Source organism: Barbus barbus, assembly GCF_936440315.1.
Source record: "Barbus barbus genome assembly, chromosome: 4".
Classification (NCBI taxonomy): domain Eukaryota; kingdom Metazoa; phylum Chordata; class Actinopteri; order Cypriniformes; family Cyprinidae; genus Barbus; species Barbus barbus.
The window spans coordinates 37454746-37482567 of NC_136732.1; the positions used below are offsets into that span (position 1 = coordinate 37454746).

General features: G+C 34.8%; 1 protein-coding gene across 1 annotated transcript in view; it reads right to left on the reverse strand.

The window, feature by feature from the left end:
* LOC306868623 (RNA binding protein fox-1 homolog 3-like) overlaps positions 1 to 27822 on the reverse strand; it is a gene marked incomplete at its 3' end in the record, with an annotated part of 234628 nt that overhangs the window by 193999 nt on the left and 12807 nt on the right. The window contains exon 2 of the mRNA XM_079414881.1: positions 24849 to 24926. Coding sequence (XP_079271007.1) covers positions 24849 to 24870 — 22 coding nt within the window. The 5' untranslated portion in view covers positions 24871 to 24926. The remainder of the gene's footprint in view (positions 1 to 24848; positions 24927 to 27822) is intronic.

The window sequence follows — 27822 nt, forward strand, 5'->3', positions numbered from 1 at the left end:
GTGAGCGGCGCCTTGTGGTACCATCACAGAGAGGCTCAAAATCACTCCAGAACGTTCTCGTTCACCATTCCTGGCTGGTGAAATAATCTGCCCACCCCTATCCGGAGTGCTGGATCCCTGTCAATCTTCAAGCAACAACTCAAAACTCATTTCTTTCGGCATTACTTGACTTCATCCTAAACTAAAAAAAAAAAACTTTATATTTCTTGTTATTTATTCCTTCCCTTGTGAGCTTGTGCTTATTTGAAAAGTGCCTGAGACTTTGTGTTACGAGCACTTCGTCTGTCTGATTGCCTCTTCAAGATGAATCGCTTTATGTATTCCCCAATTGTAAGTCGCTTTAGATAAAAGCGTCTGCAAAATTACTAAATGTAAATGTAAACCGGGGTTTAGTGTTTCAAGTATTTTCTAAAAACAAAAACTGATTTCTGAAGGATCACGTGTAACTGAAGACTATAGAGTAACTATGCTGAAAATTCAGCTTTGCGTCATAGGAATAAATTACGTTTTAAAGTAAAATGTAATTTTGAATTACAACAATTTAAATTTTGCAAATTAAAATATACTCAATTTAATCCAATGCAATTAAAAAATGTTGGCATGTGCTCATTTCATACTTGATGTTTTTCAGATACAGTACCTTGTGAAAGTATTTATACCCCTTCATTTTTTCACGTTTTATGTTGCTGCCTTATGTTAAACTGCTTTAAATAACTTTTTTTCCACATCAATCTACACTCCAGAAACAATAATGGTAAAGCGAAAAAAAAAAAAAAAAGGTTTTTAACATCTTTGCAAATTTATTAAAAATAAAAAACTTAAATGATTCAATTGCATAAATATTCATACCCTTATCTGGGACAGTTGGAATTTAGCTCAGGAGCATTCATATTGCTTGTAGGTGTTACTAGACTAGTTACTAGTGTTACTAGTGAAGGTAACCTGTGGCAAATTCAATTGAATGGGTATGATTTGGAAAGGCACACATGCCTTAATAAATGGCCCAACAGCTGATAATTCATATCAGAGCAAAAACCAAGCCCTGGGGTCAAAAGAACAGTCTGTAGAGCTCAGAAACAGGTTTGCGTCGAGCCACGCATCTGGGAGTTCAGAAAAAAAATTCTACTTCATTGAAAGGTCACAGAAGCATGTAGTCTCTGTTACCTTTAATGGAAGAAGTTTGAAACAACCAGGATTCTTCTTAGAGATGGCCTCCTGGCAAAACTGAGCAATTGATGGAGAAAGGCTTTGGTTAGAGTGGTGACGAAGAACTTGATGGTCACTATAGTTGATCTCCATGATCATATGTGGAGATAGGAGCAATCTACAGAAGGACAAATAGAGTCTGGGGAATGTGTCGCCACAGCGGCAATGCATTCTGGGAATTTAGGTAACGGGAGCTACCGCGGAGACTGGATAATATAGTGAATATAGACGTTGATATTATTTAATGTTTCTATTATTCTACTTAAGATCGCGTTGGAGTGGTTAAGGCTCACTTTACATCATTTGCCATATAGCCCTTTGCACAGCCGGTGTGAAAAACGTGCTTTCTTCAGCCTTAGAAAGCTGAAAGAGGTATTTCCTGCAGACATTAATAGATGCATAAGTTAGCCCTTATCAGTGTCTGCATGAAATACCTCTGCTTTTGATTAACGCTGTTGATACAGTAAGCGTTAATCATTCAACGCGATCTTAAGTTGAATCACATAAACATAAAATAATAGCCTATAAAATGTCTACATTCACACTTGGATGAAAGTTAAACAAACTCGGTAACAACTCAAATAAGATATGGCTTAATAATTGATCTCTGTAGATTTAATATACAGTGATTTGCATTAAACCGTTTGCCCTCACACTACAAATAAAATAATTATATATAAAAATATTATCTGTGGCAGCTCTTTGATCCCAGGACACTTGTTTGTAATGATTATGTTTCATTCATTCATTTATTTGATCGTTTATCATTGTTCGGCATCTCTAATAATAATGAATCTTCAACTTGGTTCATTATTTATTTGCACAGCATCCACAATAAACATCGATTCAAAGCAGCTTACAGTAAGTTCTGTTAAGTAAGATGTGACAGTTCTGTTTTTGCTTTGTCAATATGGTGTATGGAGTGTAGACTGATGTAGAAAAAAAACTAATTTAAAGCAGTTAACATACGGCAGCAACATAACAGAACGTGAAAAAAATGAAGGGTATGAATACTTTTGTAAGGCACTGTATATACTAGTCAACATTTGAAGTGGATCAAAACCTAACAAAGTTGTCCTAAAACCTAAAATCAAAATGCGTTCTTGTCTCAGGATAACTTTGATTAACTTTTTTTATCCACTTCAAATGTTAACTATACTATATTCAATATGACAAAAAATTCAAAATGACCAATGACATAAATTAATAAATAAATAAATCAAAGTTTCAGGTATACATTTAAAAAAAAATGCAGATGAAAAAAAAGATGTTATTTTAAACTGTAATATCATTACTGTTTTCACTGTATTTTTGATAAAATAAACAGCCTTGGTGAGCAGCAGAGACCTCTTTCAAAAACCTCTCTTTCAAAGGTAATGTACAGTATCACCAAATATTATATTCATCAAATCTTTTGGCAAAAAAAGTAACATTTGCACTATGACAAGTGACTATTAACAGATAAAATGTGTCTCAAAAGTGGCAAGTATAAAAGCAATTAGTTACTTGAAAAGTCTCAAGTACAGAATCAAATCAGAAAACAAGACACGGCATGATCTAGAGCAGGGGTTCTCAACCCTGGTCCTGGAGGGCCACTGTCCTGCAGAGTTTTGCTCCAACCTTGATCAAACTCACTTGCCTGTAGCTTACTAGTAATCCTGAACAGCTTAATTAGCTGGTTCAGGTGTGTTTGATTAGGGTTGGAGCTAAAATTTGCAGGACAGTGGCCCTCCAGGACCAGGATTGAGAAAGCCTGATCTAGAGAATCTCCGGAGAACGGCCCGACCGTCTCTTATCGCTCCGCATTGGCTTTAATCGCGCGAGTGGCTCTTCAAGAAGTAATCAAACTGAAGTTCATGCTCATTGTTGATCTGAAGCTGATGAGTGATTTTCTGGAGCTGTATTTGTGAGTGCAGCGTCATAAATCACGGCTGATTAATGCTGGAGGTACGCAGACAGCTAACAGTAAATCAAAAGCCATCTACCCGCGGGAAGGCCATCGCAGCCGCGGCACCCAGTCATCTGTCATGTCAGCGCTGCCGCCGATTTACATGTATTTACATTTAGCTCACCGCGCCTCATTACGCACAGGAAGTGAAGAGGGAACACAAATACTCATTTATAAACAACTAACTTTTGAAGGAGATATCAGGACAGGAACGACACAATCTCCAGCTCTACATCTGAAGAAAGAGGACGGATAAACCTGAAGGGATTTCTTTCATGTTTAATTTATCTTCAAGCGAATAATTTACGATAAATTATACATACACATATGATTTATAGGATTTCTAGCATTATTTTAGCATTGTTAATATACTACTATAGTTTATACTACTGTAGTTATAGTTTTGCTAATATTTGTAATTACATTTTTGTTATATTTTCTTAATTTTAGTTTTAGTATTTCTTTTGTGTTTTTTTTTTTATTGGTATTTTTTAAATGACTATATTTGTAGTTTTAGTTTTAGTGTATTTATTTATTTTAGTTCATAACTTAAACTGCATGAAAATGAAAAATACCTGAATTAAGTTTTGTATTATTATTAATATTATTAATATATAATTCATATTAAGTTTCAGTTTTTAGTTTAGTGGATTTAGTTATTTTAGTTCCTGAACTTAAACTAATATATATATATATATATATATATATATATATATATATATATATATATATATATATAATCTTAATTTCAGTTCATTTTTGTTTTATTTAAAGGCATTCATTTTTGTTTTAATGGTTTTAGTTTTGGTTAATAACTCATTTTTAAATACATCCAAGCTAAGTTTTCCAAAAAAAGTTTCAGGTTTTAGTTTCTGCAGTTGTAGTTATGTTAGTACTTCAGCTTAAAGTAGAGAAAATGAGAAATGTTTTAAATAAATCAAACAAATTTAAATAATTTTTAAATAATAAAACAAAATAAAACAAATTTAAATAATTTTTAAATAATAAAATAAAATCAAATATAACATAAAATAAAATAAAACATTTAAAATCCCTAAAATAATTTGTGGTCATGCATTCAGGATGTTGTATGCTGTCTGAGCTCACGTCAAACATGTTTTTTCCTCAGATCTGCTGATACAGGCCTTTGTGATGGTCATAGACATAAACTTTGGCTCTTTGCACATTCAAAGAGAAAGTCGCCAGCCACTAGTTATTGCCTAGAAGGGATCTGAAACTTTAAAGACACTGACAAACTCACTCAAAAGACGCTTTTTCGTGCATCTCGCTGTAGTCAGCCGATACTGAGGTCTTTACAGCCCTGAACAGTCAAACAACAGCTGCTCAATACTGCTTTACATACATTAGAGGAAGAGTAACACAAAAGTATTAAAGGTACAGTAACATGAAGAAGTCTTAAAGATACAGTGTCAAAAACTGTTTAACTGTATATCTGTTTAACTGGTGAAGACTAGTCAGGATTTGAAGTATTTCTGAACTAAATAATAAAGCTTTCTTAAATAATATATAAAAATGAAAAATGATGTTTATCAGGTATATTCAAAATAAAATTAAAATTATAAAAATAAAAAAAAAAAATAGAATAAAAACAACCAAAGACAAAAATAGAACAAAATAAATATGATACTAATTTGAAGTGTTTCAGCCATATATTGAAAACAAAAGAAAATAATTAAAAATAAAAAGCAAGAGAAAGTAGAACAAAAATAAAATTGACGTAAACAATACTTTAAGAGTGAGTGAGTGAGCAAAAAAAAAACCTTATGGTAATACTTTATTTTGATAGTCAACTTTAGACATTCTACTAACAGTAAGTAACTTTGCAACTACATGTCAACTAGCAGTCATTAGAGTATTAGTAGACTCTTAGCTTAATATCTTCTAACACTTTATTTTGATGTGTCCACAACATACTGAGTATGGGAAACTTTGCAAGTATATCTCAACTTCTTCTACTAACCCTAAACCTACCCTAACAGTCCACTCTGAGAGTTAGTAGACATGCTGCTAATTAATGAGAATTAATTGACATAGTTGCAAAGTAACTTATAGTTAGTAGAATGTCTAAAGTGGACTATCAAAAAGTGTAACCTAACTTATTTTGACACTGACATTAACTGATGATCACAACCAAGGTCATGTACGTAGATATAAAAGTTAAAGGTGCATCAACATATAAAAATCTTAAAGGTACAGTATGAAAATCTGTTTAATGGGTGGACAATGTTCACGAAAAGCTAATGCAGGAAAGCTTCACATGTGATAAACCTGTTTGACAAAAACAGAATGAAATGGACACAAGGGTGAATTGATCACACAAACACACACATACACGCGTTCTGAAATGAGCTGACATGCCATCACTCTGAGCCGGGCTGCAGTCGTGTTTGACGTTTGCCGCAGATGCTATTCAATCACTCTGTCTGATTCATTTAGAGAAAACATCTGAGCTTTAACATGCTCACACACACACACACACACACAGAGAGAGATGATTAGTGTGCAAGTCAAACAGGTCTGAAGGTTTGTCATAGCAAAACGTCTGTAGTCAAAAACAACACAGGTGAAATTTCATGATTCTCACAGCAAAATCTATACAGTACTAAAACTCAGTTACTGGAAAGAAAATGATAAATATTAAAAAAGTAATGCATAATAAAATAAAAAAATATGTTATGAATTATAAATCAAAAGTATATTTGAAGTATTTCAGAATTAAACTAATGTGGATTTACATTTTTAATAATTCATTGCATTTTTATTAAAAAATATATTTAAAAAAATAAATAAGATTAAATAAATAAGAATAGAATAGAATAGAATAGAATAGAATAGAATAGAATAGAATAGAATAGAAAAGAAAAATAATATTTATATGTTTCAGAGTTAAGATGTTTTATTAGGCAAGTTGATATTCTGGTCATCATTTTTTTTTTTTCCAAGAACATTTTACCAATTCCAAACCACATCAATCTTTATAACTACTATTGATTTTGCATTGAATCATTTATAAGTGATATATAATTGTCCATGAAGGCTGAAAGTCAAAAACTCCTTCTTTCAGGTGCGCAGAATTATTAGGCAGGTTTTATTTTGCAGATAAAATGAGCCAAAAAAGAGATTGAGCTCAAGAATAAAAGTAAATATATATATATATATTAAATGCCCATGAGAAGGATGCAATAATGCAATAATAGAATTAGCAAAGTTAAGGCGTGACCTTTGGGTAGCGAAAGGCTCATTGGGTCAGCATGGTAAGAAAAAACAGGTGGAGAAGAAAAGACACATTAACTGCAAAATAATTAAGAATTAATGTGAAGAATTAGGTGAGAAACCATTTAGTCTTCAGCACCATCATTTTCCAGAACTGCAACCTTCCTGGAGTTTCCACAAGTGCAATGTGTCAGCTTCTCAGAGACTTTGCTTGGGCAAAAAATGATTTAAAATGGCCCTCACTTAATAAGAATAACATGCTGAAGTGTTGTGAAATACATGAAGACTGATTTTGTATAGGCTTTATGGACAGATAAGTTGAGTTGAGAATGACTCTTGAAGAGCCAGCGTCACATCCTCTTGTACCACTGTTTGAAGAATTTATCTTCCAGAATCTGGCAGTAAGTTTTAGGAGCTCATTTTTAACCAATCCTGCAAGACAGACTTTTCAGGATAGGAGATGAACTAAAATGAGCTCCCAAAATTTACAGACAGATTCTGGAAGATACATTCTTCAAACAGTTTGGAATTGGTAAAATGTTCTTGGAAAAAAAAAAATATGACCAGAATATCAACTTGCCTAATAATTCTGCACACACTGTACATTCAAAATGTAAAACAAAACAACCAAAGAAATAAAGAGAACAAACAAGATGAAGCAACCAATACTTGGTGTTTAAATCTATATCAAAAACAAAACAAAATACATATTAAAACAGCACAAAAATAAATATATATAAAAAAGTGATTCAGGTCTATATTCAAAAATAAAATAAAATAAAAAAATTACAAAAATAAAAATGAAGTAAGCAATGCATAAAGTGTTTCAGATATGTATATTGAAAAAAAAGGAAAATAAAATTGCTTCAAGTAAAGACAAACTACAAACTTAAGGCATGTGAATTGCTGATTGCACTATTTGAGGTGGAAAGTATAGCCGATGTCAGAGTGATGAGTGTGCGATCAGAAGAGGAGCACCAAAACACAAACACACACACACAACACGAGCTCTGAAACTCTGATGCCACTGTAAACGTGAGTTTGCTTTCCTCAGGTCTATTTGCCATCCGTGAGCCTCCTCTGTCCTATTTCCCCGCTCTCAGCAGAGCCGGACTTATTTATATCAGCTGACACAGGAAATCACCTGATGATCGATCGCTGACAAACCACGTCCCTCAGGAAGAGCAGCATTAAAAACACACTCCTTCTGTTAGCTCACTCACCGGGGAGAAGCTTTTTCAGTAGCTCGTGCACGTGACGTCACTCCAGAGACGGAAATGAGTAATGATTTCAAATCAAACAGCATGTGTAAAATAACAAGCGGTTTCCCTGAAGGAAGGAGGAAAAATCCCTGTGTGGACAGTTATTTATTAGATTTTTTTTTAAAGAAATGTATAGCCTACTTTTGTATAGCAAGGATGCTTTAAATTGGTCAAAAGTGACAGTAAAGTTAATTATAATGTTACATCAGATTTCTAATGAAAAATTAAAAAAAAAAAAAGATTTCTGAAGGATCTTGTGACTCTGAAGAGTGAAGTAACGATGCTGAAAATTCAGATTTGATCACAGCAATAAATGATATTTTACAATATATTAAAATAAAAAATATTTTAAATGGTAAAATATTTCATAACTTGTGTTTTACTCTATTTTTAATCAAATAAATGCAACTTTGGTGGGCAAAATAGATTTAGGCTTTTTTTTCCACAAAAAGTTTGAACAGTAGTGCATGTTTAGATTAATAACTACACACTCATGAAAAACGTCATAAAATGTTCTCTAGTTTCTTCATTAACTTAACTACCGCTCTCAGTACTGTGAACATTGAGACAAAAGGTGAAAATAAATAATTAAGTACTTTTCTTTGGCATTGTTTTCATATGTATCAGTATATGAACTGTATATCCGTATCAGTATAATGTATCAGTTTAAAACAGTCTTTCATCCATACTTTACTGTATACAATCAACCGCCCAATAAAAGATACCCTCAGAAAATAAAAAAGCTAATAAAAAAAGCACAAATGACTGTTTTAGAAATGAAAATGTTAAAAATAAGAATATATAAAGTCAATTTATCACTATACTAAAGATTAACTTGTGATCCTCGTTGATTTTATACTCCATTACTCCCTCTGCAGTGAATGGGTGCCGTCATTATGAGAGTTTAAACAGCTGATTAAAAACATCACAATAATCCACACCACTCCAGTCCATCAGCTAAAATATGGCTAAAATATGAGTCCTCTATCAATAACATTGCTTTCTACAGGGAAAAAGTAATCTGGTCTGAATCAGGAGAGAAACCTGCATAGATCAAGCACCACAACATTTCTAAACAAATACTGCATGAGGGTAGATTTTGATGTGAGAGACAACAGGAGATGGACTTTTTCACTTGAGGAAGTGTTATTATGGATTATGGACCTGTTGTTTTTTTTTTGTTTGTTTTTTTATCCAGAAGTGAAGGTTTGAAGTAAAAAAAAAAAAAAAAAGGCTTAACGTTGGATTTGTTTCTTACAAACACACAGATTTTGGCTTCAGCATACATACACTGATGGACTGGAGTGGTGTGGATTACTGTGATGATTTTATCAGCTGTTTGGACTCTCATTCTGACGGCACCCATCCACTGAGAGAGAGTTAATTTTTAGCTAAATACAATATTTTGGGTGAACCATTCCTTTGAATGCAAATAATAATTTTTTATGTGTTAGTATTATACTGTAGCTAAATATTCAGAACTGTAGTTGAATTACAAGTAGCTTTGATCTTCATAATATGCATTAAATGCAGGTTCAACAACACTGATGTATGTGTTGGGGACTCTAATCACCCTGGTAACCGTCTATTCACTTTGTTTCCATCTGGTAAGCGCTTCTGTAGCCTGATGGCAAAAACTGAGAGACTTAGGAGGAGCTTCTTCCCCCAGGCCATCAGGCTCCGAAACTCTAACTCTGTGTCATAACATCACATGACTCCATGTAAATATCACCATATCAATAAGCTATTCATAATTTTTCTCTACCTCATATTGCTGCTATTTAAATACCCTGTACAACTTTTTTTGCACATTATTTTTGCACATTCCTCTTTATTACTATTTAAATCAACAACACACTGACCTGCACATTTATATTTATATTTTTTATCTTATCTTTTATTTTATTTTATTATTTTATTTTATTTTTTCTACTTTTCTTCTCTTTATATTTGTATACTTTATAATTGCACTGTCCTTGGAGCGGACCTGACCTACATTTCACTGATGGTTATACTCTGTATAATTGTGTATGTGACAAATAAAACTCTTGAATCTTGAATCTTGAATGTCATAATCAAATAATATTCATTCTTAGTTTTTTTTTTTTGTACAAAATCCAAGAATAAATGAACACTTTGACCTCAGCCGCCTTAAAATGACCCGTCGGATCTCAGAGATCTTCTCCCTCCCACAGGAGAAAACTTTCTGTAATGAGATGGGAACAATCTGTCGACGCTCCGGCTGCCATGTTGTGTTTAATGGTATCACAGATTGTGCAAGCCAAGCGTTACTCTACAACAATGATGCTGACACAGACAGACAGATGCCAAACGCTGATGGTTAGGAGGCTCTCGCTCGACACGTGCAGATAAAACACACCCAATGTGGCCCGTGACAGCGAGCCACCGTTAATCTGATCCACCGGATGGATCCATTTGATCCATAATCTGAGCACGCTAAAGCTGATGAATGACTGGAAAGAAGAAAGATGGAGATAAAGAAGAAGTGACGGCAGACGGATCACCGATCAGACACAGATATCACACTAGCATAAGTCTAGCTCACATTCCACATTAATCTGGTAAAGAAATGCTCATTTCCATTAGAACAGATCATCTGACTGACATGAGAAATCACCAACTACAGTTTACTTTATCCATCTAATCTGAAGGAGCGAGTAAATCTGGAGTCAAATCAAATCTACCCATCAAAACCATGAACTAGAGATCTACCAATTATTTTTTAGTAACCGATTGAATACAGATTATTTGCATGTTTGTGTGCTCCACAACTGATATACTGCACATAACCAATATTTATTAATTGTTTTATGTTTGTTTTTGACACAATGTTTTGAGACTTGTAAACTTGTTTTATTTCCAACAACATGCACTCAATTCAAGGCTTGTTTTAATTTATATAGTTACATCTTTGGGATAGGACTTGACAGATTACATGATTGAGTTTGTTTCGATTTCATAGCACCAAACTTAAAGTACATATCAAGCATTTATTACCTCATTTGTGCATTAATGGCAGTTAAGCTAAATAAATTTATGGCGGTCTTGTGTGCAATTCTAAAAATGCCCAAAAGATAGTGTGGATCCAATATTACAAAACCGATATCTAATTATGGGAAAAAAATTTAAATATCGGGGAAAACTGTAAAACCGATTATCGGTTGATCTCTATCAAAAGTCAAACAAATAATTTTTCATAACTTTCAAACAAGGCTTTGTACAATAAACATTAAAATTTTGCCTTTGCTTTTCTATAGTTATAAATGACAGATTATTAGGTACCGATCATTGTTGGCTGATAATTACTCGTTCCATCTCATTAACCAATCTCATGATGACAATGCAAAAAAGATGTGCGCATATGTCTACAACTGCAATTTACCCTTTTAGAGAAAGTCACTTTCAATTCATATGTACATAATATATGATGCACAATGAGCGATATGAAGAATAACAACAACAAAAAATGATGCTAATGGATACTACACATACAAGAATTCCTTGTTAGTTCATACTGTTTGAACTACTCAGAAGAAATACAACTTTTTAGTTTTGAAAATACTAATACACACATAACTGTATTGTTTCCTATATGAATGTAGGCTATTATGTGAGTTCATGTTGTTACAAATAGAACCTAAAGGCACAAATATGAACATTTAATGTCAAACATACTATATTTATTCTTGCAAAGTTCAAATTAATATTTTAGACAAAGCCTTGAACAAATTAAACATGTTTTACTCTATATGAATACAAGCTTGTTGGAGAATATGGTCAGTTGTCTGTAATAAGGTGAACTAATGTACATTTTTTTCTGCTAAAAACCACTGAATATGTGCACATCTCTTATTATTCAAGTTGGAATTTTTTGTCATTGTATAGAACATTTTTACATGGTCAGCGCTCAATTTATATAAAATGGACATAAGAGTCAAGAGCTTTTGTGTTTTAAGTTGATTATTTGTTGTACAAAGTTGTTGTATTTGCATGGGTTTTGTATTATTTTGCATATATTTCATTATTTAAATGTTTTATTGGTTTTTATATAGATAAATGCTTTCAGTTTTCACTTATTTCAGAAATTCACTTATTCAATGCTTTTATTAATGCTTTTAACTTAATGGTTTGCATTAAATGTTTATTTTGAAATGTTGCATATAATCTATATAAATTTAACAAACTAACTATTAAACTACTGACACAAACACTCAAACCTTATTGCTTAAAATACTGACCAGGACACCGTAAACACCTGCAAGCACTCTGAGAAAAACACGCTCTCCTTTTTGAGGGAGTAATGGAGCTTGAGAGAGAATCAGAGAGTGACAGAGAACAACCACATACAGGAATCCATTACGAAGAAACGATTCAAGATGCAAAAGCAGCACATAATAAAGCATCCCAGAGCTTATTACATGTTCAGTTTCACACAGAAACCAATTTACTTTCCATTGATCGCTTTTCAGGCAATTAGATTTCCATCGACACCAGAGTGAGAGAGAGCTGGGGTCAGCGGCGCTGTTGACGCTTCAGATGTGCGAGTGTTTCGCCTGGCGCTCGCTCTTTCCGGATAACAAATAACTCTTCGCCGTGCATGAAAAACTCCCCCAGCCTCAGATTATCTATCTGTCTTTATTTCCGATATTAGCTCTTTCTTTCTGCAAACTTGGCTGATTTTCTAAATTGCGTGTTATCGACTGATCCAGGGCCTGCGGGGGAACGCGTGGAACCGTGCCAGTGCTTGTAACCATTAGTCTGTTCAAAGGCCTGGGCATGGATCCACCGCGGCCCTTACCGCTGCAAATGGAAACCCCGATACCCCAGAACCACACAGGCTCAGAGATCTGACCCATGCCAGTCGCTCAAGGTCAGACGGGCTGAACGGGACACACACGAGCGTTCAACCACAGACCAAACTACCCGAGCCGCTCCTGAGGATTAACACTGTGGTGATATAGGGGTATCAGTTTCCCCGCGGGTCCCTGGGAAAAGCTGATCCCAGAAACTCACGTTTCACATTCGGAGCACCAGAGCTAATCCAGTAAAGTTACCCAAAGGAGGGTTTTCTTGCTCTTCCAGACCTCTTGAGACTCAATGCAGGACTTGTTTACGTATCTCGTCGTATCTCAGATGTTTCTTCTGGAGACACAGGCCTAAAATGAGCCAGTAGTTGTCACACATTAAAATGAATGGGAATAGCAGCCCGGATAATTTAGTCTACGTATTATTTACATACTTGCATACAAGCCAAATTGCATAATATGAATATACTAACAAAGTAATTGCATATGCACATCTTTAGAAAGACAAAAATCGATATAAATAGCAATATATTTATAGTTATATTTTGCTTTTATACCAATCTTTTGAGCAATTTATACAATTTGTATAAATACAAATAAATATAAATAAATGTGCAGTTACAATATTTTGGCCAACAATACTCAAAAAAATTATTTTACAGAAAATGTTTTTAATTTTAAATGTTAAATGTCCAATAAAAAAAAAAAAAAAAATATATATATATATATATATGTGTGTGTGTGTGTTATGTTTATGTGGCACCATAAATCACAAAATATAATTAAAACTATAATATTAAATTTACATAACTTTTATAAAAATGTATATGTTGCATTAATTGTACTATTACCCACATATTTTAATTCTACCTACAATATACTTAATTAACATGTACATATTTTATAAAACATAACTTATTTTATATTTGAATAATACATTTTGGAATATATATATATATATATATATTAAAAAGTTTATTATGGAATCATAAATCACACAGAACAGCATAAAAAGTTTAATAAATTAAATTATAATTTCAAATTAGTCAAATTATTAATTAATTCAAATTTTCAAATGATTAATTTGTGTAAAATAACAAAACTCTAACAAAATAACAAGACTTCAGCAAAATTCGCTCTCATAATTTCTGTCAAGAAGAAACTGAAAAAGGAGAAATTAATGATTTCACGTGCAATTCTTCTTTGCTATGAGTGAAGCTTGTACACGGATGTTTACAGGTGCAGGACTTTCAACTTTAACCATGGTGGATTTTGACAAATGCCTCTCAACCCCTCACGCTCTTCAGACAAATGTAACGCTTAAACTCAAACGCTTAATTTCTGCCTCTGTTGACTGCGAGCAGCGTCCATTAATCAGCGTAGCGTTCGGGGCCTGAGCGTGTGCTTACAGCCAGATGCTGGCGGCTGTCGGCTCAATCCATCAGCTGTGATTGGAGAACGAAAAGGTTCAGGAGTTCTGAGTCGCGCCCACGTCGAGAGAGTAATTGCCCGCTGCGGTGCGCGTCGAAGTGTTTTACCGAGACACCAACCCTCTGCTTTGCATTCTGGGTATTATTCAAAAACGCCTTGCCTTCAGATGACATATTATGGAGGCCAAGCTCCGCCCCATTCTACAAAGGTGGGGTTTAGAGTGAGGTAATGCATGCGGTTTAATAATAGTAGAGATAAAACACTAATAACATGCAAAAAGGGACTTGTTTTTTTTTTTTTTTTATAATACCCAGAATTCAGAAAGTTGGCATTTTATAACAAACAGTGGAAGCAACCATTAGTTGAGAATCAAGTGGCTTTGATGACATCATCCGAAGAGGAAAGTCGTTTCAGAGGTGATGAAGTGTCAATTTTGATTGCAAGTATTAAACTAGCAAACGATATTTAGTTACTTCTACAAAGCAGATGAAAGATGAAAAATTTGCAGAGGTCAAGCTCCACCCCCTTCTACAAAGGCAGAGCTTAGAGTGAGGTAATGAATGTAGTTCTGAGCGAGGTTTAATAATAGCAGAGATAAAACACTGATTACATACAAAAAAAAAAAAAAAAAGACTCGTTTTTGATTAACACGCAGAATCCAGAAAAAAAGTTGCCATTTTATACAAGATGAACAGCGGAAGCACCCATTGGCTGAGATTTAAGTGGCCTTGATGACATCCTCCAAAAAAAGAAAAAGTAATTTGCTGGTGTGCTAGTTTGATACCTGCAATCCCTGTGAAATCAATATTGACTATTCTTCACCTCTGAAGCAACTTTACTCTTGAGGTGATGTCATCAAGGCCACTTGAATCTCAACCAATGAGTGCTTTTGCTGTTTCACTGGTATAAAAGTACATCTTTTCCCTATCCAATCAGTCCCTGAGGCACATAAGCAAATCCTGACTGTGAAATATGCAGTACAGAAGTTGAACAGGTTGTCCATGACGTTTCTTGTTGATTCAACCTCATATTTTTCAGGGAAATGGTCGATTAATTCAAAGTCTGTCAATTAGGATAAAAGCTTCTGCTAAATGATTGCTCGCTTCCTTAAAAGAGCTGTGTTAGCAATTAAGAAGCTCAATTTGCACAGCTCTATAATTGTCCAATCATGTTGCATCCTCTACTGAAATGGATTCTGATTGGCTCATACGGTCTTGTTTTCATTAGCAGCAGCACTGAAAAAGCCAAATTTGTGCTTTCAAAGCAATTAAGATAAAAAAACTGAACTTTAAAAGTGAACACCATAGAAAAAAACAGGCCAATGTAAACGATATGTGAAATGAATGTGACAATAATGATTATGTGAGTTCTGGAGAACATGAAACATCTGTCTGCAGCATTAATACCAGCTTCACTGGTTTGAAGCCAGCTATTGATTGTATGTGGACTCAAAGAGATAGTTTTTCATACTATTTTTTTTTTTTTTTTTGGAGGGAAATTAATACTTCTATTCAGCAAGGATTTGTTAAATTTCTCAAAAGCGACAAAGTCCTTAATAATGTTACAAAATATTTATATTTCAAATAAATGCTGTTCTTTTGAACTTTCTATTCATAAAAGAATCCTGAAAAAGAGTACTATGGTTTCCACAAAAATAGGAAGCAACACAACTGTTTTTCAACATTGATAATAATAAGAAATGTTTATTGATCAGCAAATAAGTATATTAGAATGATTTCTGAAGAATCATGTAACACTGAAAACTGGAGTAATGATGCTGAAAATTCAGCTTTGATCACAGGAATAAAATTAAATTTTAACATATTCAAATAGAAAATAGTTATTTGAAATTGTAAAAATATTCCACAATATTACTGTATTATACTGTATATTTAATCAAATAAATGCAGCCTTGGTGAGCAGAAGAGTCTTTGGTTAGCTTTGCACTTACATTTTCTACATTCTATAGTATAGAATAGAATAGAATAGCAGAGAGAGTGGAGCTGTTTGCGTTGGTGTGTGTGGACACGTGGAGTGCCGGATGCTTGTTACCGGTCACCTCCATCTGTGGTGGGTCACAAGGTCAGCGTGTAGCGGGTCACAATGAACATGATCCGGCACACAGCGTGACCAGAGATCATTGATGAATACTGCTGCCGCTCATGTTTACCAGACTCAACTCTGGCCGCGGGCCGTGCCAGGCATACAAACATCTCTCACAAACACCGGAGACACAGAGTGGCTTCCCTCGATACTCACACACTGACAAAAACAGCTGACCATGAGTTAACATGGACACAAGGACATAAGCAACCAGGTCACACCAACACCACTGTGATAAATATTTACTGAAGTTTATATTCTGAATCTGGTGGAAAAAAATTTTTTATGACTCACACAAAGAACAAAACAAGCAGTTATCAGTAAATTAATTTCAATTTGAAGAACGAAACAGACATCTCAGCTGTCAAACATAAAAACACAATGACTAAATCCATATAAAACAAGCACATTTGTAATAGCAAACTATACTTCTGAAGATGCAGTGAGGAGCACACCAGTATTTGAGACATACCACTGCTAGGGGCTTGCGGGTAATATAAGTAAAAAAAAAACTAACACAAATGCATATTTCCTAAAAAAAAAAAAAAAAAAAAAAAAGCAGGATTAGTATACCATACAAGCAGAGTTTTTGTAAGTAACTAAAACTAAAAACACAAAAATACCTTTATTTTTTTTTCATTTTATAATTCTTTTATTAGTCATTCAAGCTAAACCTCATGGCCCTGACGGAGACCTGCATCAAACCAGAGGACAATGTTCCACCTGCAGCACTCTCCAATAATTTCTCCTTTTTTGGTTTGCTCATCTCTAATCATTGAAAATTTAGTCCTTTACCATCTCTCTGTATCAACAGTTCCTTTGAATCACATTCGGTTACTATTACCTACCCTCTTAAAATCCATTTTGTTGTCGTTTATCGTCCTCCAGGACCACTGGATAACTTTGTGGAATAATTAGATGTGTTGTTCTCAACCTTTCCTGAGGATGGTACTCCCTTAGTTATACTTAGAGACTTCAACATCCACCTAGATAAACCTCAGGCTTGAGACTTCCACACTCTGCTTGCTTCTTTTGATCTCAAAAGAGTGCTAACTACGGCTACTCATAAATCAAGCAGCCAACTGGACCTTATTTACACATGACACTGCTCCACTGATCATGTGCTGGTTACTCCACCGCACACCTCGGATCACTTCCTCCTCACTCTCAACATGATTCCTGACACAACACATACCCCTCCACATGTCACTTTTCGACGTAACCTATGCTCTCTCTCACCCTCCCGGCTATCTGCTATGGTTTCATCTTCGCTTCCTCCCCCTAAACAGTTATCTCTTGATGCTAACAGTGCTACTGATACATTCTGCTCCACTCTGACGTCTTGTTAAGAGACGTTCTGCCCCTTATCTTCCAGGCCAGCCTGTACCACCACTTCTGCCCCTTGGCTATCTGACGCTCTCCGCAAACATCATTCTAAGCTCAGGGCTGCAGAAAGGGTATGGCGCAAATCACAAAATCCTACTAACCTTAATTTATATTGATCACTCCTCTCTGACTTCTATGCTAATGTCTCCACTACTAAAAGGACATACTATCATGACAAAATTAACAATTCGCCTAACTCTCGCATGCTCTTTAAAACATTTTCCTCCCTCCTTTGTCCTCCTCCTCCACCTCCTTCATCAACTCCAACAGCTGAAGACTTTGCCACATTCTTCATTAATAAAATTACAATATCCCAGCACAATTATCCATACCGCAAGCTGTCAAACATCTTACCAACAAATATACACTCATTCACATCCTTCTCTCCACTCTCTGAGGCAGAAGTCTCTAAACTCATCCTTTCCAGTCATCCTACTACTTGCATCCTTCAAACCATTTCTCCTGCAGTTGTACTTACACTCACTCACATCGTTAACACATCCCTTCATACTGGAGTTTTTCCCTCAGCATTTAACAGACCAACATCCTGGACAGCAACCAATCTGGCTTCAGAACCGCTACTGTCTTGCTCTCAGTTGTTGAGGCACTAAGACTTGCAAGAGCGGCTTCCAAGTCTTCATTACTTATCTTGCTGGATCTGTCCGCTGCTTTTGATACGGTCAACCACCAGATCATCCTGTCAACCCTATTGGGAAAGGGCATATCAGGGACCTCACTCCAGGGGTTTGAGTCTTACCTCTCAAATAGGTCCTTCAAGGTATCTTGGAGAGGTGAGGTATCCAAGTCGCAACATCTAAATACCGGGGTGCCTCAGGGCTCAGTTCTTGGACCACTTCTCTTCTCTGTCTATATGGCATCACTACGTTCTGTCATTCAGAAACATGGCTTTTCATATCACTACTATGCTGATGACACACAACTCTACCTCTCATTCCATCCTGATGATCCGACGATAGCTGCTGCTAACAGACATTTCTTGCTGTTTGAAGGACCATCACCTTCAACTCAACCTGGCTAAGACAGAACTGCTTGTGGTTTCAACAAAGCCATCACTTCACCACAATTTCACCTTCCAGTTAGGCTCATCAACCATAACTCCTTCAAAAAACAGCCAGAAACCTTGGAGTTGTAATTTGATGAAAAGTTTAATTTCTCAGACCACATTGCTAAAACTGCCCGGTCCTGCAGATTTGCTTTATACAACATTAGAAAGGATCAGGCCCTTTCTTTCGGAACATGCAACACAACTCTTTGTTCAAGCTCTTGTTTTGTCCAGACTGGATTATTGCAATGCTCTCTTTTCTATTGGTTTTGCTCTCAACTACGCATTATTTGTACTATCCCAAAGAGGCACAAAATCACTTTCACATACTTTTTAATTAACTGTTCCCTCCTGGTGGAATGACCTGCCCAGCTCAATCCGAGCAGCTGAGTCCTTAGCCATCTTCAAGAATTGGCTAAAAACACATGTCTTCCATGTTTATTTGACCATCTAACTCTAGCACTCTCTATTCTAGCTTTATCTATCTGTCTTCTTTGTATTTATTAGTCTTCTTTGTATCTATATGACCCTCTAACACTAGCTTTCTTTGTTTTTTGTTTTTTTTTAACACTTGCTATGTGTACTGCATTAGGCTAACCGAGGCTTTTCATAGCACTTGCAAATTGTTGCTCTTTTGTTGGTTTTGATTGCTTCTATTGTCCTAATTTGTAAGTCGCTTTGGATAAAAGCATCTGCTAAATAACTAAATGTAAATGTTTTATTTAATCTATACACTATTTTTTTTTTTTTTATAAGGTAAGGGGTTTCAAACAATTTATTTTAGCTACATTTAAATAAATAAAAAAATGTTTAAAGTTAATCAACTCAATTTGTTTATTTAAATGTAGCTAAAATAAATTGATTGCAACCACTTACATTAAAAACATTAGTAAATCCAATTAATCTTTTTTTTTCAGTGTAGCTTTTCTTTTCACATTTTCTTTTAGGTTAACTCTGAAGTACTAAAATAATTAAAACTAAACACAATGAAACTGATAAATAATAAAATAAACTGAAAAAAACAAATCACATTTCTATTTTCACTCATTTTAATTTTCATAAATTTCCTGTGTTTTTGTCCTTTTTCAATGTATATTTTATTATTAGGTTTAGTCATAATTACATTTCTAGTTTCACTTTAATTTCAGCTAGCTGCCAATTAAATAAACTAAAATTAATAAATGCAAAAATAAAAAAATAAAAAGTACTAAAATGACAAATGCAACAAACTAACTGAAACTAAATAAAACATAATACCCAATTCCACATATCAACAAAACTATAATAATATATCAGTGAAATAACACGGCAGCCAAACTCTTTCAACACACAAAGACTTGAGATGCACTAAATTTATTCTCACCTACTATAAATTATGAATAATGGGCAAATTAGAATACAAACTCACTCATTTTAAAAACCAAAGTTACACTGGATTGCAGCATAACACTTCAGAGCCCTTCATGAACTACTGTAGACTTTCAGGCATTTACAGAAAAAGTAGAGTCAAATATAATTACGTAACTAGATTAACAGCTCCGCCTTTGCTCAGGAACAGATTTGCTCTCATGCAGGGTCGCAGTCCTGTTCCTCAAACTACATATGCACTTACAGCTGAAGCACCTCATTAAGACTATATGTGAATGCGTAAGAGGCCAGGAGCACAGAGCCAGACAGGAAGTCCGTCCGTCACATTTAGAGCACTTACATCCAATAACCGCTCCATCACTGGGAACATGATCCCATGATGAATGTGCTTCCATTCTGAAGCGTGTAAATGCTGCTGAAGCTGAACCCGTGTGACAGAAAGCTACTCACATATGCTAATCTATCCACTCGCGCTCAACCGGAGAGGTGAAGACAAGTCCCTCTTGCTGACCAGCTGAACTAGTTTCATATCAGCTCGAATGCTTTCAGACATATGTGTTTTAATTAGGAAACTCATATCTAGTGACGTGACTGCAGGCCTCAGCAGCAAAACATCTCTTTAAAGGGTGAAGCTCTTGCTTTTTTAAAATGAAGAGTTTGATGGGACATTATGTACTTTTAAAGTTCTGTGGTAAAACACTTAAATATAAATATCCTATTCTTAACTAATTCTCTTTTTTCCCCAGTTAAAATATCTTCAAAAAGTGAGATAACTTTACTTGTGAAGCAAGACTTTGTGAGATTTTAAAACTTGTTTTTAGAGAATGCATGTTTAAATGTACTGCATTTTTATTTTATTTTTTCACTTGTTTCACTGTAAAACCCAACAAGTTAACTTAAATAGTTTGAAGAAACAGCTTGACTTTGATTATTTAAGTTAAATAAAAGTAATGTGAATGAGTCCACCAAACAAATAAATATAAATAATTTAATGTTTATTGCCATTTTAATTTTTTTTTTTCAATTTTATTATTATTATTTTTTTATTTTATTTTTTTTTACATTAACTCATTACATTAAACAAATGAGAAATGTTGCTTGGACAACTCGCTGAAATTAATTAAATTTAAGTGTTTTTTATATTTGAATTTCAAATCAGCATCTTGATATTCCACACCTGTGAGGTGGATGGATTATCTCGGCAAAGGAGAAGTGCTCACTAACACAGATTTAGACAGATTTGTGAACAATATTTGAGAGAAATAGGCCTTTTGTGTACATAGAAAAAGTCTTAGATCTTTGAGTTCAGCTCATGAAAAATGGGGGCAAAAACAAGTGTTGTGTTTATAATTTTGTTCAGTGTATTTAAGATTTTATTTTTAGTCAATTATACTAACCCTGACTCCAACACACTGTATAGCTAAAACAAGTAAATTGAGTAAACAATTAATATTAGAAAGAATAATTTAATTTGAACTATCTAATAGCTAGCAACTGCACATATGCACGTACTTGCAAAGTACAGTTACTGTTTTTCAAATAACACAACATGCATTAATCTTAATCTATTTAGCTCACATAGTAAATTTAGTACATTTCACTAGTCCAGTGAGACGGATTATACTTGCAATTAATTTATGAAAACAAGTTTTAATATCTCATGCTTCAAGTAAATTTATCTTTTATCAAGATTTACATATTTTTTATTATAGTTAAAGGTGGGAAAGAATAACTAGAAACCAAATTATGACTGTGTTTAGTAGAAGAAATGTTCCAAATGCACATCAGCACTGAAGAAAACATCAAGCTGCTGAATGAACTCCTCAGACAGCAGCGATGTGTGACTGACTCAGAGGAGAGAAACACCAGCCGGGGTTTCCCTGCATCCCTAAGTCTCCTCTAAATGAAGAACTGAGAGAAAGCTTTGGCTGAATGAAAACGTCTCAGTGCTGCAGTGGCTGTGAGAGCAGATTTATGGGGACCTCTAATGGGCTCTACAGAAAAACCCCTCTGTCAGCATGGCTCTCCATCCATTCCTCCTCCTCCTCTCTCTCTCTCTCACACACACACACACACACACACACACACAGACCGAGAGGTTAAAGACACAGCGCTGGATTCATGGGTCAGGAGCAGTTCCAGACTCAATCTGTGGAGTTCATCACATTTTCTGTGCTGATTTGAGAGGATACATATGGAGAATTCTGCTCACATACTAAAATCAGAACTGAAAACACACATCACATTTGCCAAAACTATTGCAAACTTTAGATTAATCTAGTGCTACGGTACATGCTAGTGTACAGTACTTCAAATGAACAAAATAAATTTCAAGCATTTAAAACAAATAAATGATAGTATGCTTCAACAACTGAACAATTAATTTTTAGCATGTGTTTAAATAAATTATATAGTGTTCAACAAGTGAACTAAAGTAACTTTTAGAATATGCTTTTAATACACAAATGCTGGTGTACGTCTACACGTAAACAACATAAAGCATAATAAATAAATAACAGTAGATAGAAAACAAGTGTTGATAAAACTAAATAAATATTGCACTTCTACAAGTAAACAACTAACTTTAAGGATGTGCTTGTAGTAAATAAATAGTGCACTTCTATAAGTGAACAATTTTAATTTATCAAACAAATGAAGTGTACTTTTACAAGTCAACAAAAATATACATTTTCATTATAAAAAATGTTTAAATCTCATACTAATAATAAATAACACAATAGAAATTGATAAAAACTATGAGACAAAAAGTTGATTCTTGCATGAATCATACATATTTAGTGTATAAACTCGTTTTCTCAGTATATATGTGTGTGAAGGCAGCTTCAGTTTAATGAATAAACACTAGAGTTTCCTTATAAACACAGCAGTCAATAGAACACAGGAATACAAATCAAGCTCTGCTGCCTGCTGACAGATATTCAACACCATCAATCCTGACAAACACACACACACAGAAGTAACACACTGCAATAATGTGCTGCTGTGTTGTGTGTACTTAAACAGCAACAGCAGAGAAAGCGACATGTTCTTGCGCTACAATATGAACTGCTTTCTGAAATCAAGTTTATGTAGCCAAAATCTCTCTTTATGCAATAAGAATGCAATGCAATTAACACCAGGGATGTCAAACATACTGCTACTTTGATCCCAAATAGATTGAAAACAAAGATACATGAACTCAATTTGGTTACTGCATTTTAAATAGATTTCATTACTGACGGTTTACTGCTGTGCGTACTTGAGAAACTTTTACAATTAATTGAGAATATTAGCAAGCACTTGTTAATATTCATATAAATAAATGTAATTTAATAATTTACTGGTACAAATAAAGCAGTGTTATTATATAATTAATAAACTATAATAGTTTTTATTTTAAAATGAGTTTGAGCAATTTTGTGTTTGTTATACAGGTACATCTCAAAAAATTAGAATATCGAGAAAAAGGTCAATATTTTTTGTCACTCATTTCAGAAAGTGAAATCCATATATTATATAGATTCATTACACATAGAGTGAAAAATTTCAAGCCTTTATTTCTTGAAATGTTGATGATTATGGCTTACAAATAATGAAAACCCAAAATTCAGTGTCTCAGAAAATTAGAATATTACATAAGGATATTTTACACAGAAATGTCAGGCTTCTGAAAAGTATGTTCATTTCTATGCACTCAATACTTGGTTGGGCCTCCTTTTGCATGAATTACTGCATCAATGCGGCGTGGAGGCAATCAGCCTGTGGCACTGCTCAGGTGTAATGGAAGCCCAGGTTGCTTTGATAGCGGCCTTCAGGTCATCTGCATTGTTGGGTCTGGTGTCTCTCATCTTCCTCTTGACAATAGGTTTTCTATGGGGTTCAGGTCAGGCGAGTTTGCTGGCCAATCAAGCACAGTAACACCATGGTCATTGAACCAGCTTTTGGTACCTTTGGCAGTGTGGGCAGGTGCCAAGTCCTGCTGGAAAATGAAATCAGCATCTCCATAAAGCTTGTCAGCAGAAGGAAGCATGAAGTGCTCTAAAATTTCCTGGTAGATGGCTGCGTTGACTGTGGACTTCAGAAAACACAGTGGACCAACACCAGCAGATGACATGGCAGCCCAAATCATCACTGACTGTGGAAACTTCACACTGGACTTCAAGCAACATGGATTCTGTGCCTCTCCAATCTTCCTCCAGACTCTGGGACCTTGATTTCCAAATGAAATGCAAAATTTACTTTCATCTGAAAAGAGGACTTTGGACCACTGAGCAACAGTCCAGTTCTTTTTCCCCACAGCCCAGGTAAGACGCTTCTGACGTTGTCTCTGGTTCAGAAATGGCTTGGTAGCCCTTTTTCTGAAGACGTTTGTTGACTCTTGATGCACTGACTCCAGCTTCCTTCCAGTTTTAGTTTTAGTTAATAATAATAACCCCGAATAGCATATTAGTTTAGCTGGGATATTAAAAATAACTGTAACATTTCATTAACTACTAAAATATGGTGACAACACTAGTTAGCACAATTAACACAATTAATAAAAACAAAATAAGCTTATTTTATTCTAGTATAGAAATATCAAGACAACAACAAACACCCTCAAAAACAGAAAGTGTGTTTGTGAGAAAAAGTGTGTGCGCAAAGAGTGAGCTTAATTGATGTTTGAGGCCAAGTAATAACCACTTAAGTTTGCAAACAAGCTCCTGGTAGTTTGATAAATGTGCTTAATTTAAAAATAACCTTGTTACTCCGATTTAAGCAAAGAAAAGCAGGGAGATTTTGAGCCTATTTATAGTTATTAAGCAGCCGATGAGGGCGACAAAATGAAGCCTGTCCAGATATTCACAACAATTCATCAATTACTCAAATGCACAGAAACCGTCGGAGGGATCCGCCACATTTCCCCGAGAACCCAGACTCACCGCAGGGCCAAGCAGGATATTAGCTGATCCGTCTTACAGAAAACCTCAGCGCAGTTTACATGCAAATGCAGCATGCGAGTGTTTGCTCTCCTCACTGACCTGTCCAGAGGGGAATATCCATGAACTGAGCAGCTTTATGAAGAAGGTTTCTGTGCTCCACACACACCGTTCCTGATCCTGAAACACACACACACACACACACACACACACACAACAGGGATAAACAACATGCACTGAATTATTTGCACTACTTTTCAAAAGCTTGAAGTCGGTAATGTTTTTCAAGTCTCTTCTGCTCATCAAGGCTGCATTTAGTTGGGCAAAAATACAGTACAAACAGCAAAATTGTGAAATACTATTACAAATCAAAATAACCACTTTATATTTTAAAATATTGTAAAATGCTATTTATTTCTGTGATCAAAGCTGAATTTTCAGCATTATTACTCCAGTCTTCAGTGATGATCCTTCAAACGCATCTCTACTGAAGCTATTTTCATGCCCGACCAATGCTAAACACAGACCAAGACCATGTGTCCAAGTTTTGTTTCTCATGTGTTTAAAGGGGACCTATTATGCCCCTTTTACAAGATGTAAAATAAGTCTCTGATGTCCCCAAAGCGTAGATGTGAAGTTTTAGCTCAATATGCCACACAGATAAATTTTTACAGCTTGTTACAGCCACTTTTAGAGTATGAGCCAAAACGTGCTGTAGCTTTAAATGCGAGTGAGCTGTTGCTCCCGGAGAAGAGGGCGGAGCTTGACATACACTGAAAAAAATAATACACCCAAAAATGAAAATTTGCTAAAAAATGTACTTAAACTCATCTACATCTTGGATGACCTGAGGATGTTTCTTTATCAGATTTGGAGAAATGTAGCATTACGTCTCTTGCTCAGCAATGGATGATCTGCAGTGAATGGGTGCCGTCAGAATGAGAGTCCAAACATGCAGCTTTTCTCTTCACAATACAGTAACTGATGGACTGGAGTGGTGTGGATTACTTGTGGATTATTGTGATGTTTTTATCAGCAGTTTGGACTCTCATTCTGACGGCACCCATTCACTGCAGAGGATCCATTGCTGAACAAGTGATGTAATGCTTAATTTCCCCAAATCTGATGAAGAGACAAACTCATCTACATCTTGAATGTCATGAGAGTGCGTACATTTTCAGCAAGTTTTCATTTTTTGGTGAAGTATTCTTTTAACATTCACAGCTCATGGAAAATGTATGCATTTAACAACATTAAAAATGAGTGCAAACATCATCTTGTCAGGTGCAAAATCTTCATGAACAAAACTAGTCTATAATAACTATAGAACACACAAACACACTTCCTCTAACTGATTAAAAATACATAATGCAGAAATCATCACTTGACAAGACGCCCCAAATTCATCCTGAGCAGCAGAAACGCTTCCAGCTACAGTGCTTCAGAAAGTCAAACTGGGTCACTGCCTGTGGGTTATTTGAGGAGATTCACACACACACACACACACACACACACACACAAACAGAAGATGCACCAGGTCAGAAGTGCATCACCTTCATTGCTCTTAGATTGAATATTAATAACATTGTATATTCATAGAATTTCAATCATAGATGTGTTTCAGTAAACAGGAACTCTCATGAAATGAGAAGGAATTGTGGGAATGAGATTGTGACTTATAAAACAGACCAACATCGGATCAGAAACATCTGAAGATGTGTACACCTGTGAATTCATTCTAAGAATTGTTTGGTTGTGGGCAACTTTTTGTAGACATTTAAAGGCAACACAACATGGCCATGACTATTAAAATACGTCGCATTTTATATTATAAATAAAAAAAGACAACGATGAATAAATATTTATACAATTTAATTAAATGAAGACTGAAAATGAAATAAAAATGTAAAGAAAAACAAATAGGTAAAAACAAATCAATAAAAAAAAAAAATCAACCAACCATGAATAATCAAATTAAAAAATTTATATAAATACAAAACAAAAAAAAAGTACATAAAATAACAATGAATTACACAGCTGACATGAGAAGCCCTGCAGGCATTATGAAAAAGTGTTTAATCGATGAGAATCATATTACTGTGATAAAGGTCAGATTCACGGCTGGACCGCATCGATTCTGTCTACAGTTGCGTCCAAACACACACACACACACACACACACACACACCCTCCGTTAATGAATCAGCTGCTGCACTGTCAGCATGTGTTTAAGACAATGAAGACTCATACTGACACTAGAACTTGTGTGTCCTACATGTGATGATTAAACAGAAACACAATCATCTGTCTAATCCAGGACTGTTAATACAAAACTTCTGGAATTACACACCCAAACACAAACATCCTGTTCATTCACACGACTGAAAAAGACTATAGGCTAAACGGAGTCACAACATCAATGTTCAATAAGCACTGAGTCTTCACAAATAAACCTCAAACCATCAGAAAAACTCCAGAAATGATGAAATATAACAGACTTGATCCAGCTTTACAAAGGATCTCTAATGTCAGTACTGCAGCCATTAAAATGTGAAACTACTCCTGCAGTGTGATTCTGATCGCACCTTAATAGAGACAGACCTCTGCACAAAAAATAAATAAATAATCATTGTAACCACACTACCCAGCTACTACTACAGGTGTGTTTAGAAATTAAACACTGGTAATGTTATAAGACACCACCTTTTTTTCATAAGGTATCAAAACAACCGCATACATAATAAATAAATGCTTAAAATAAAAAAACATCAAGCAAATTAATGAATGCAATTCTCACATACTGTATTGATTTTCATAAATACATATATATATATATAGAGAGAGAGAGAGAGAGAGAGAGAGAGAGAGAGAGAGAGAGAATTTAGAGAAAAATGTGAAAAACATCAACAAATGAATGAACGAATATAAAATCAAAACAAGCTAATTAAAATACAAAAATGAATGATGAATCAATCAATCAAATCAATACTTTTTGGAGAGAATTTAGAGAAAAATGTGATTGAAAATGTGACTGATCTTGAAAATGTTAATGCCAAAATTGTGTAATAAAATGCAAT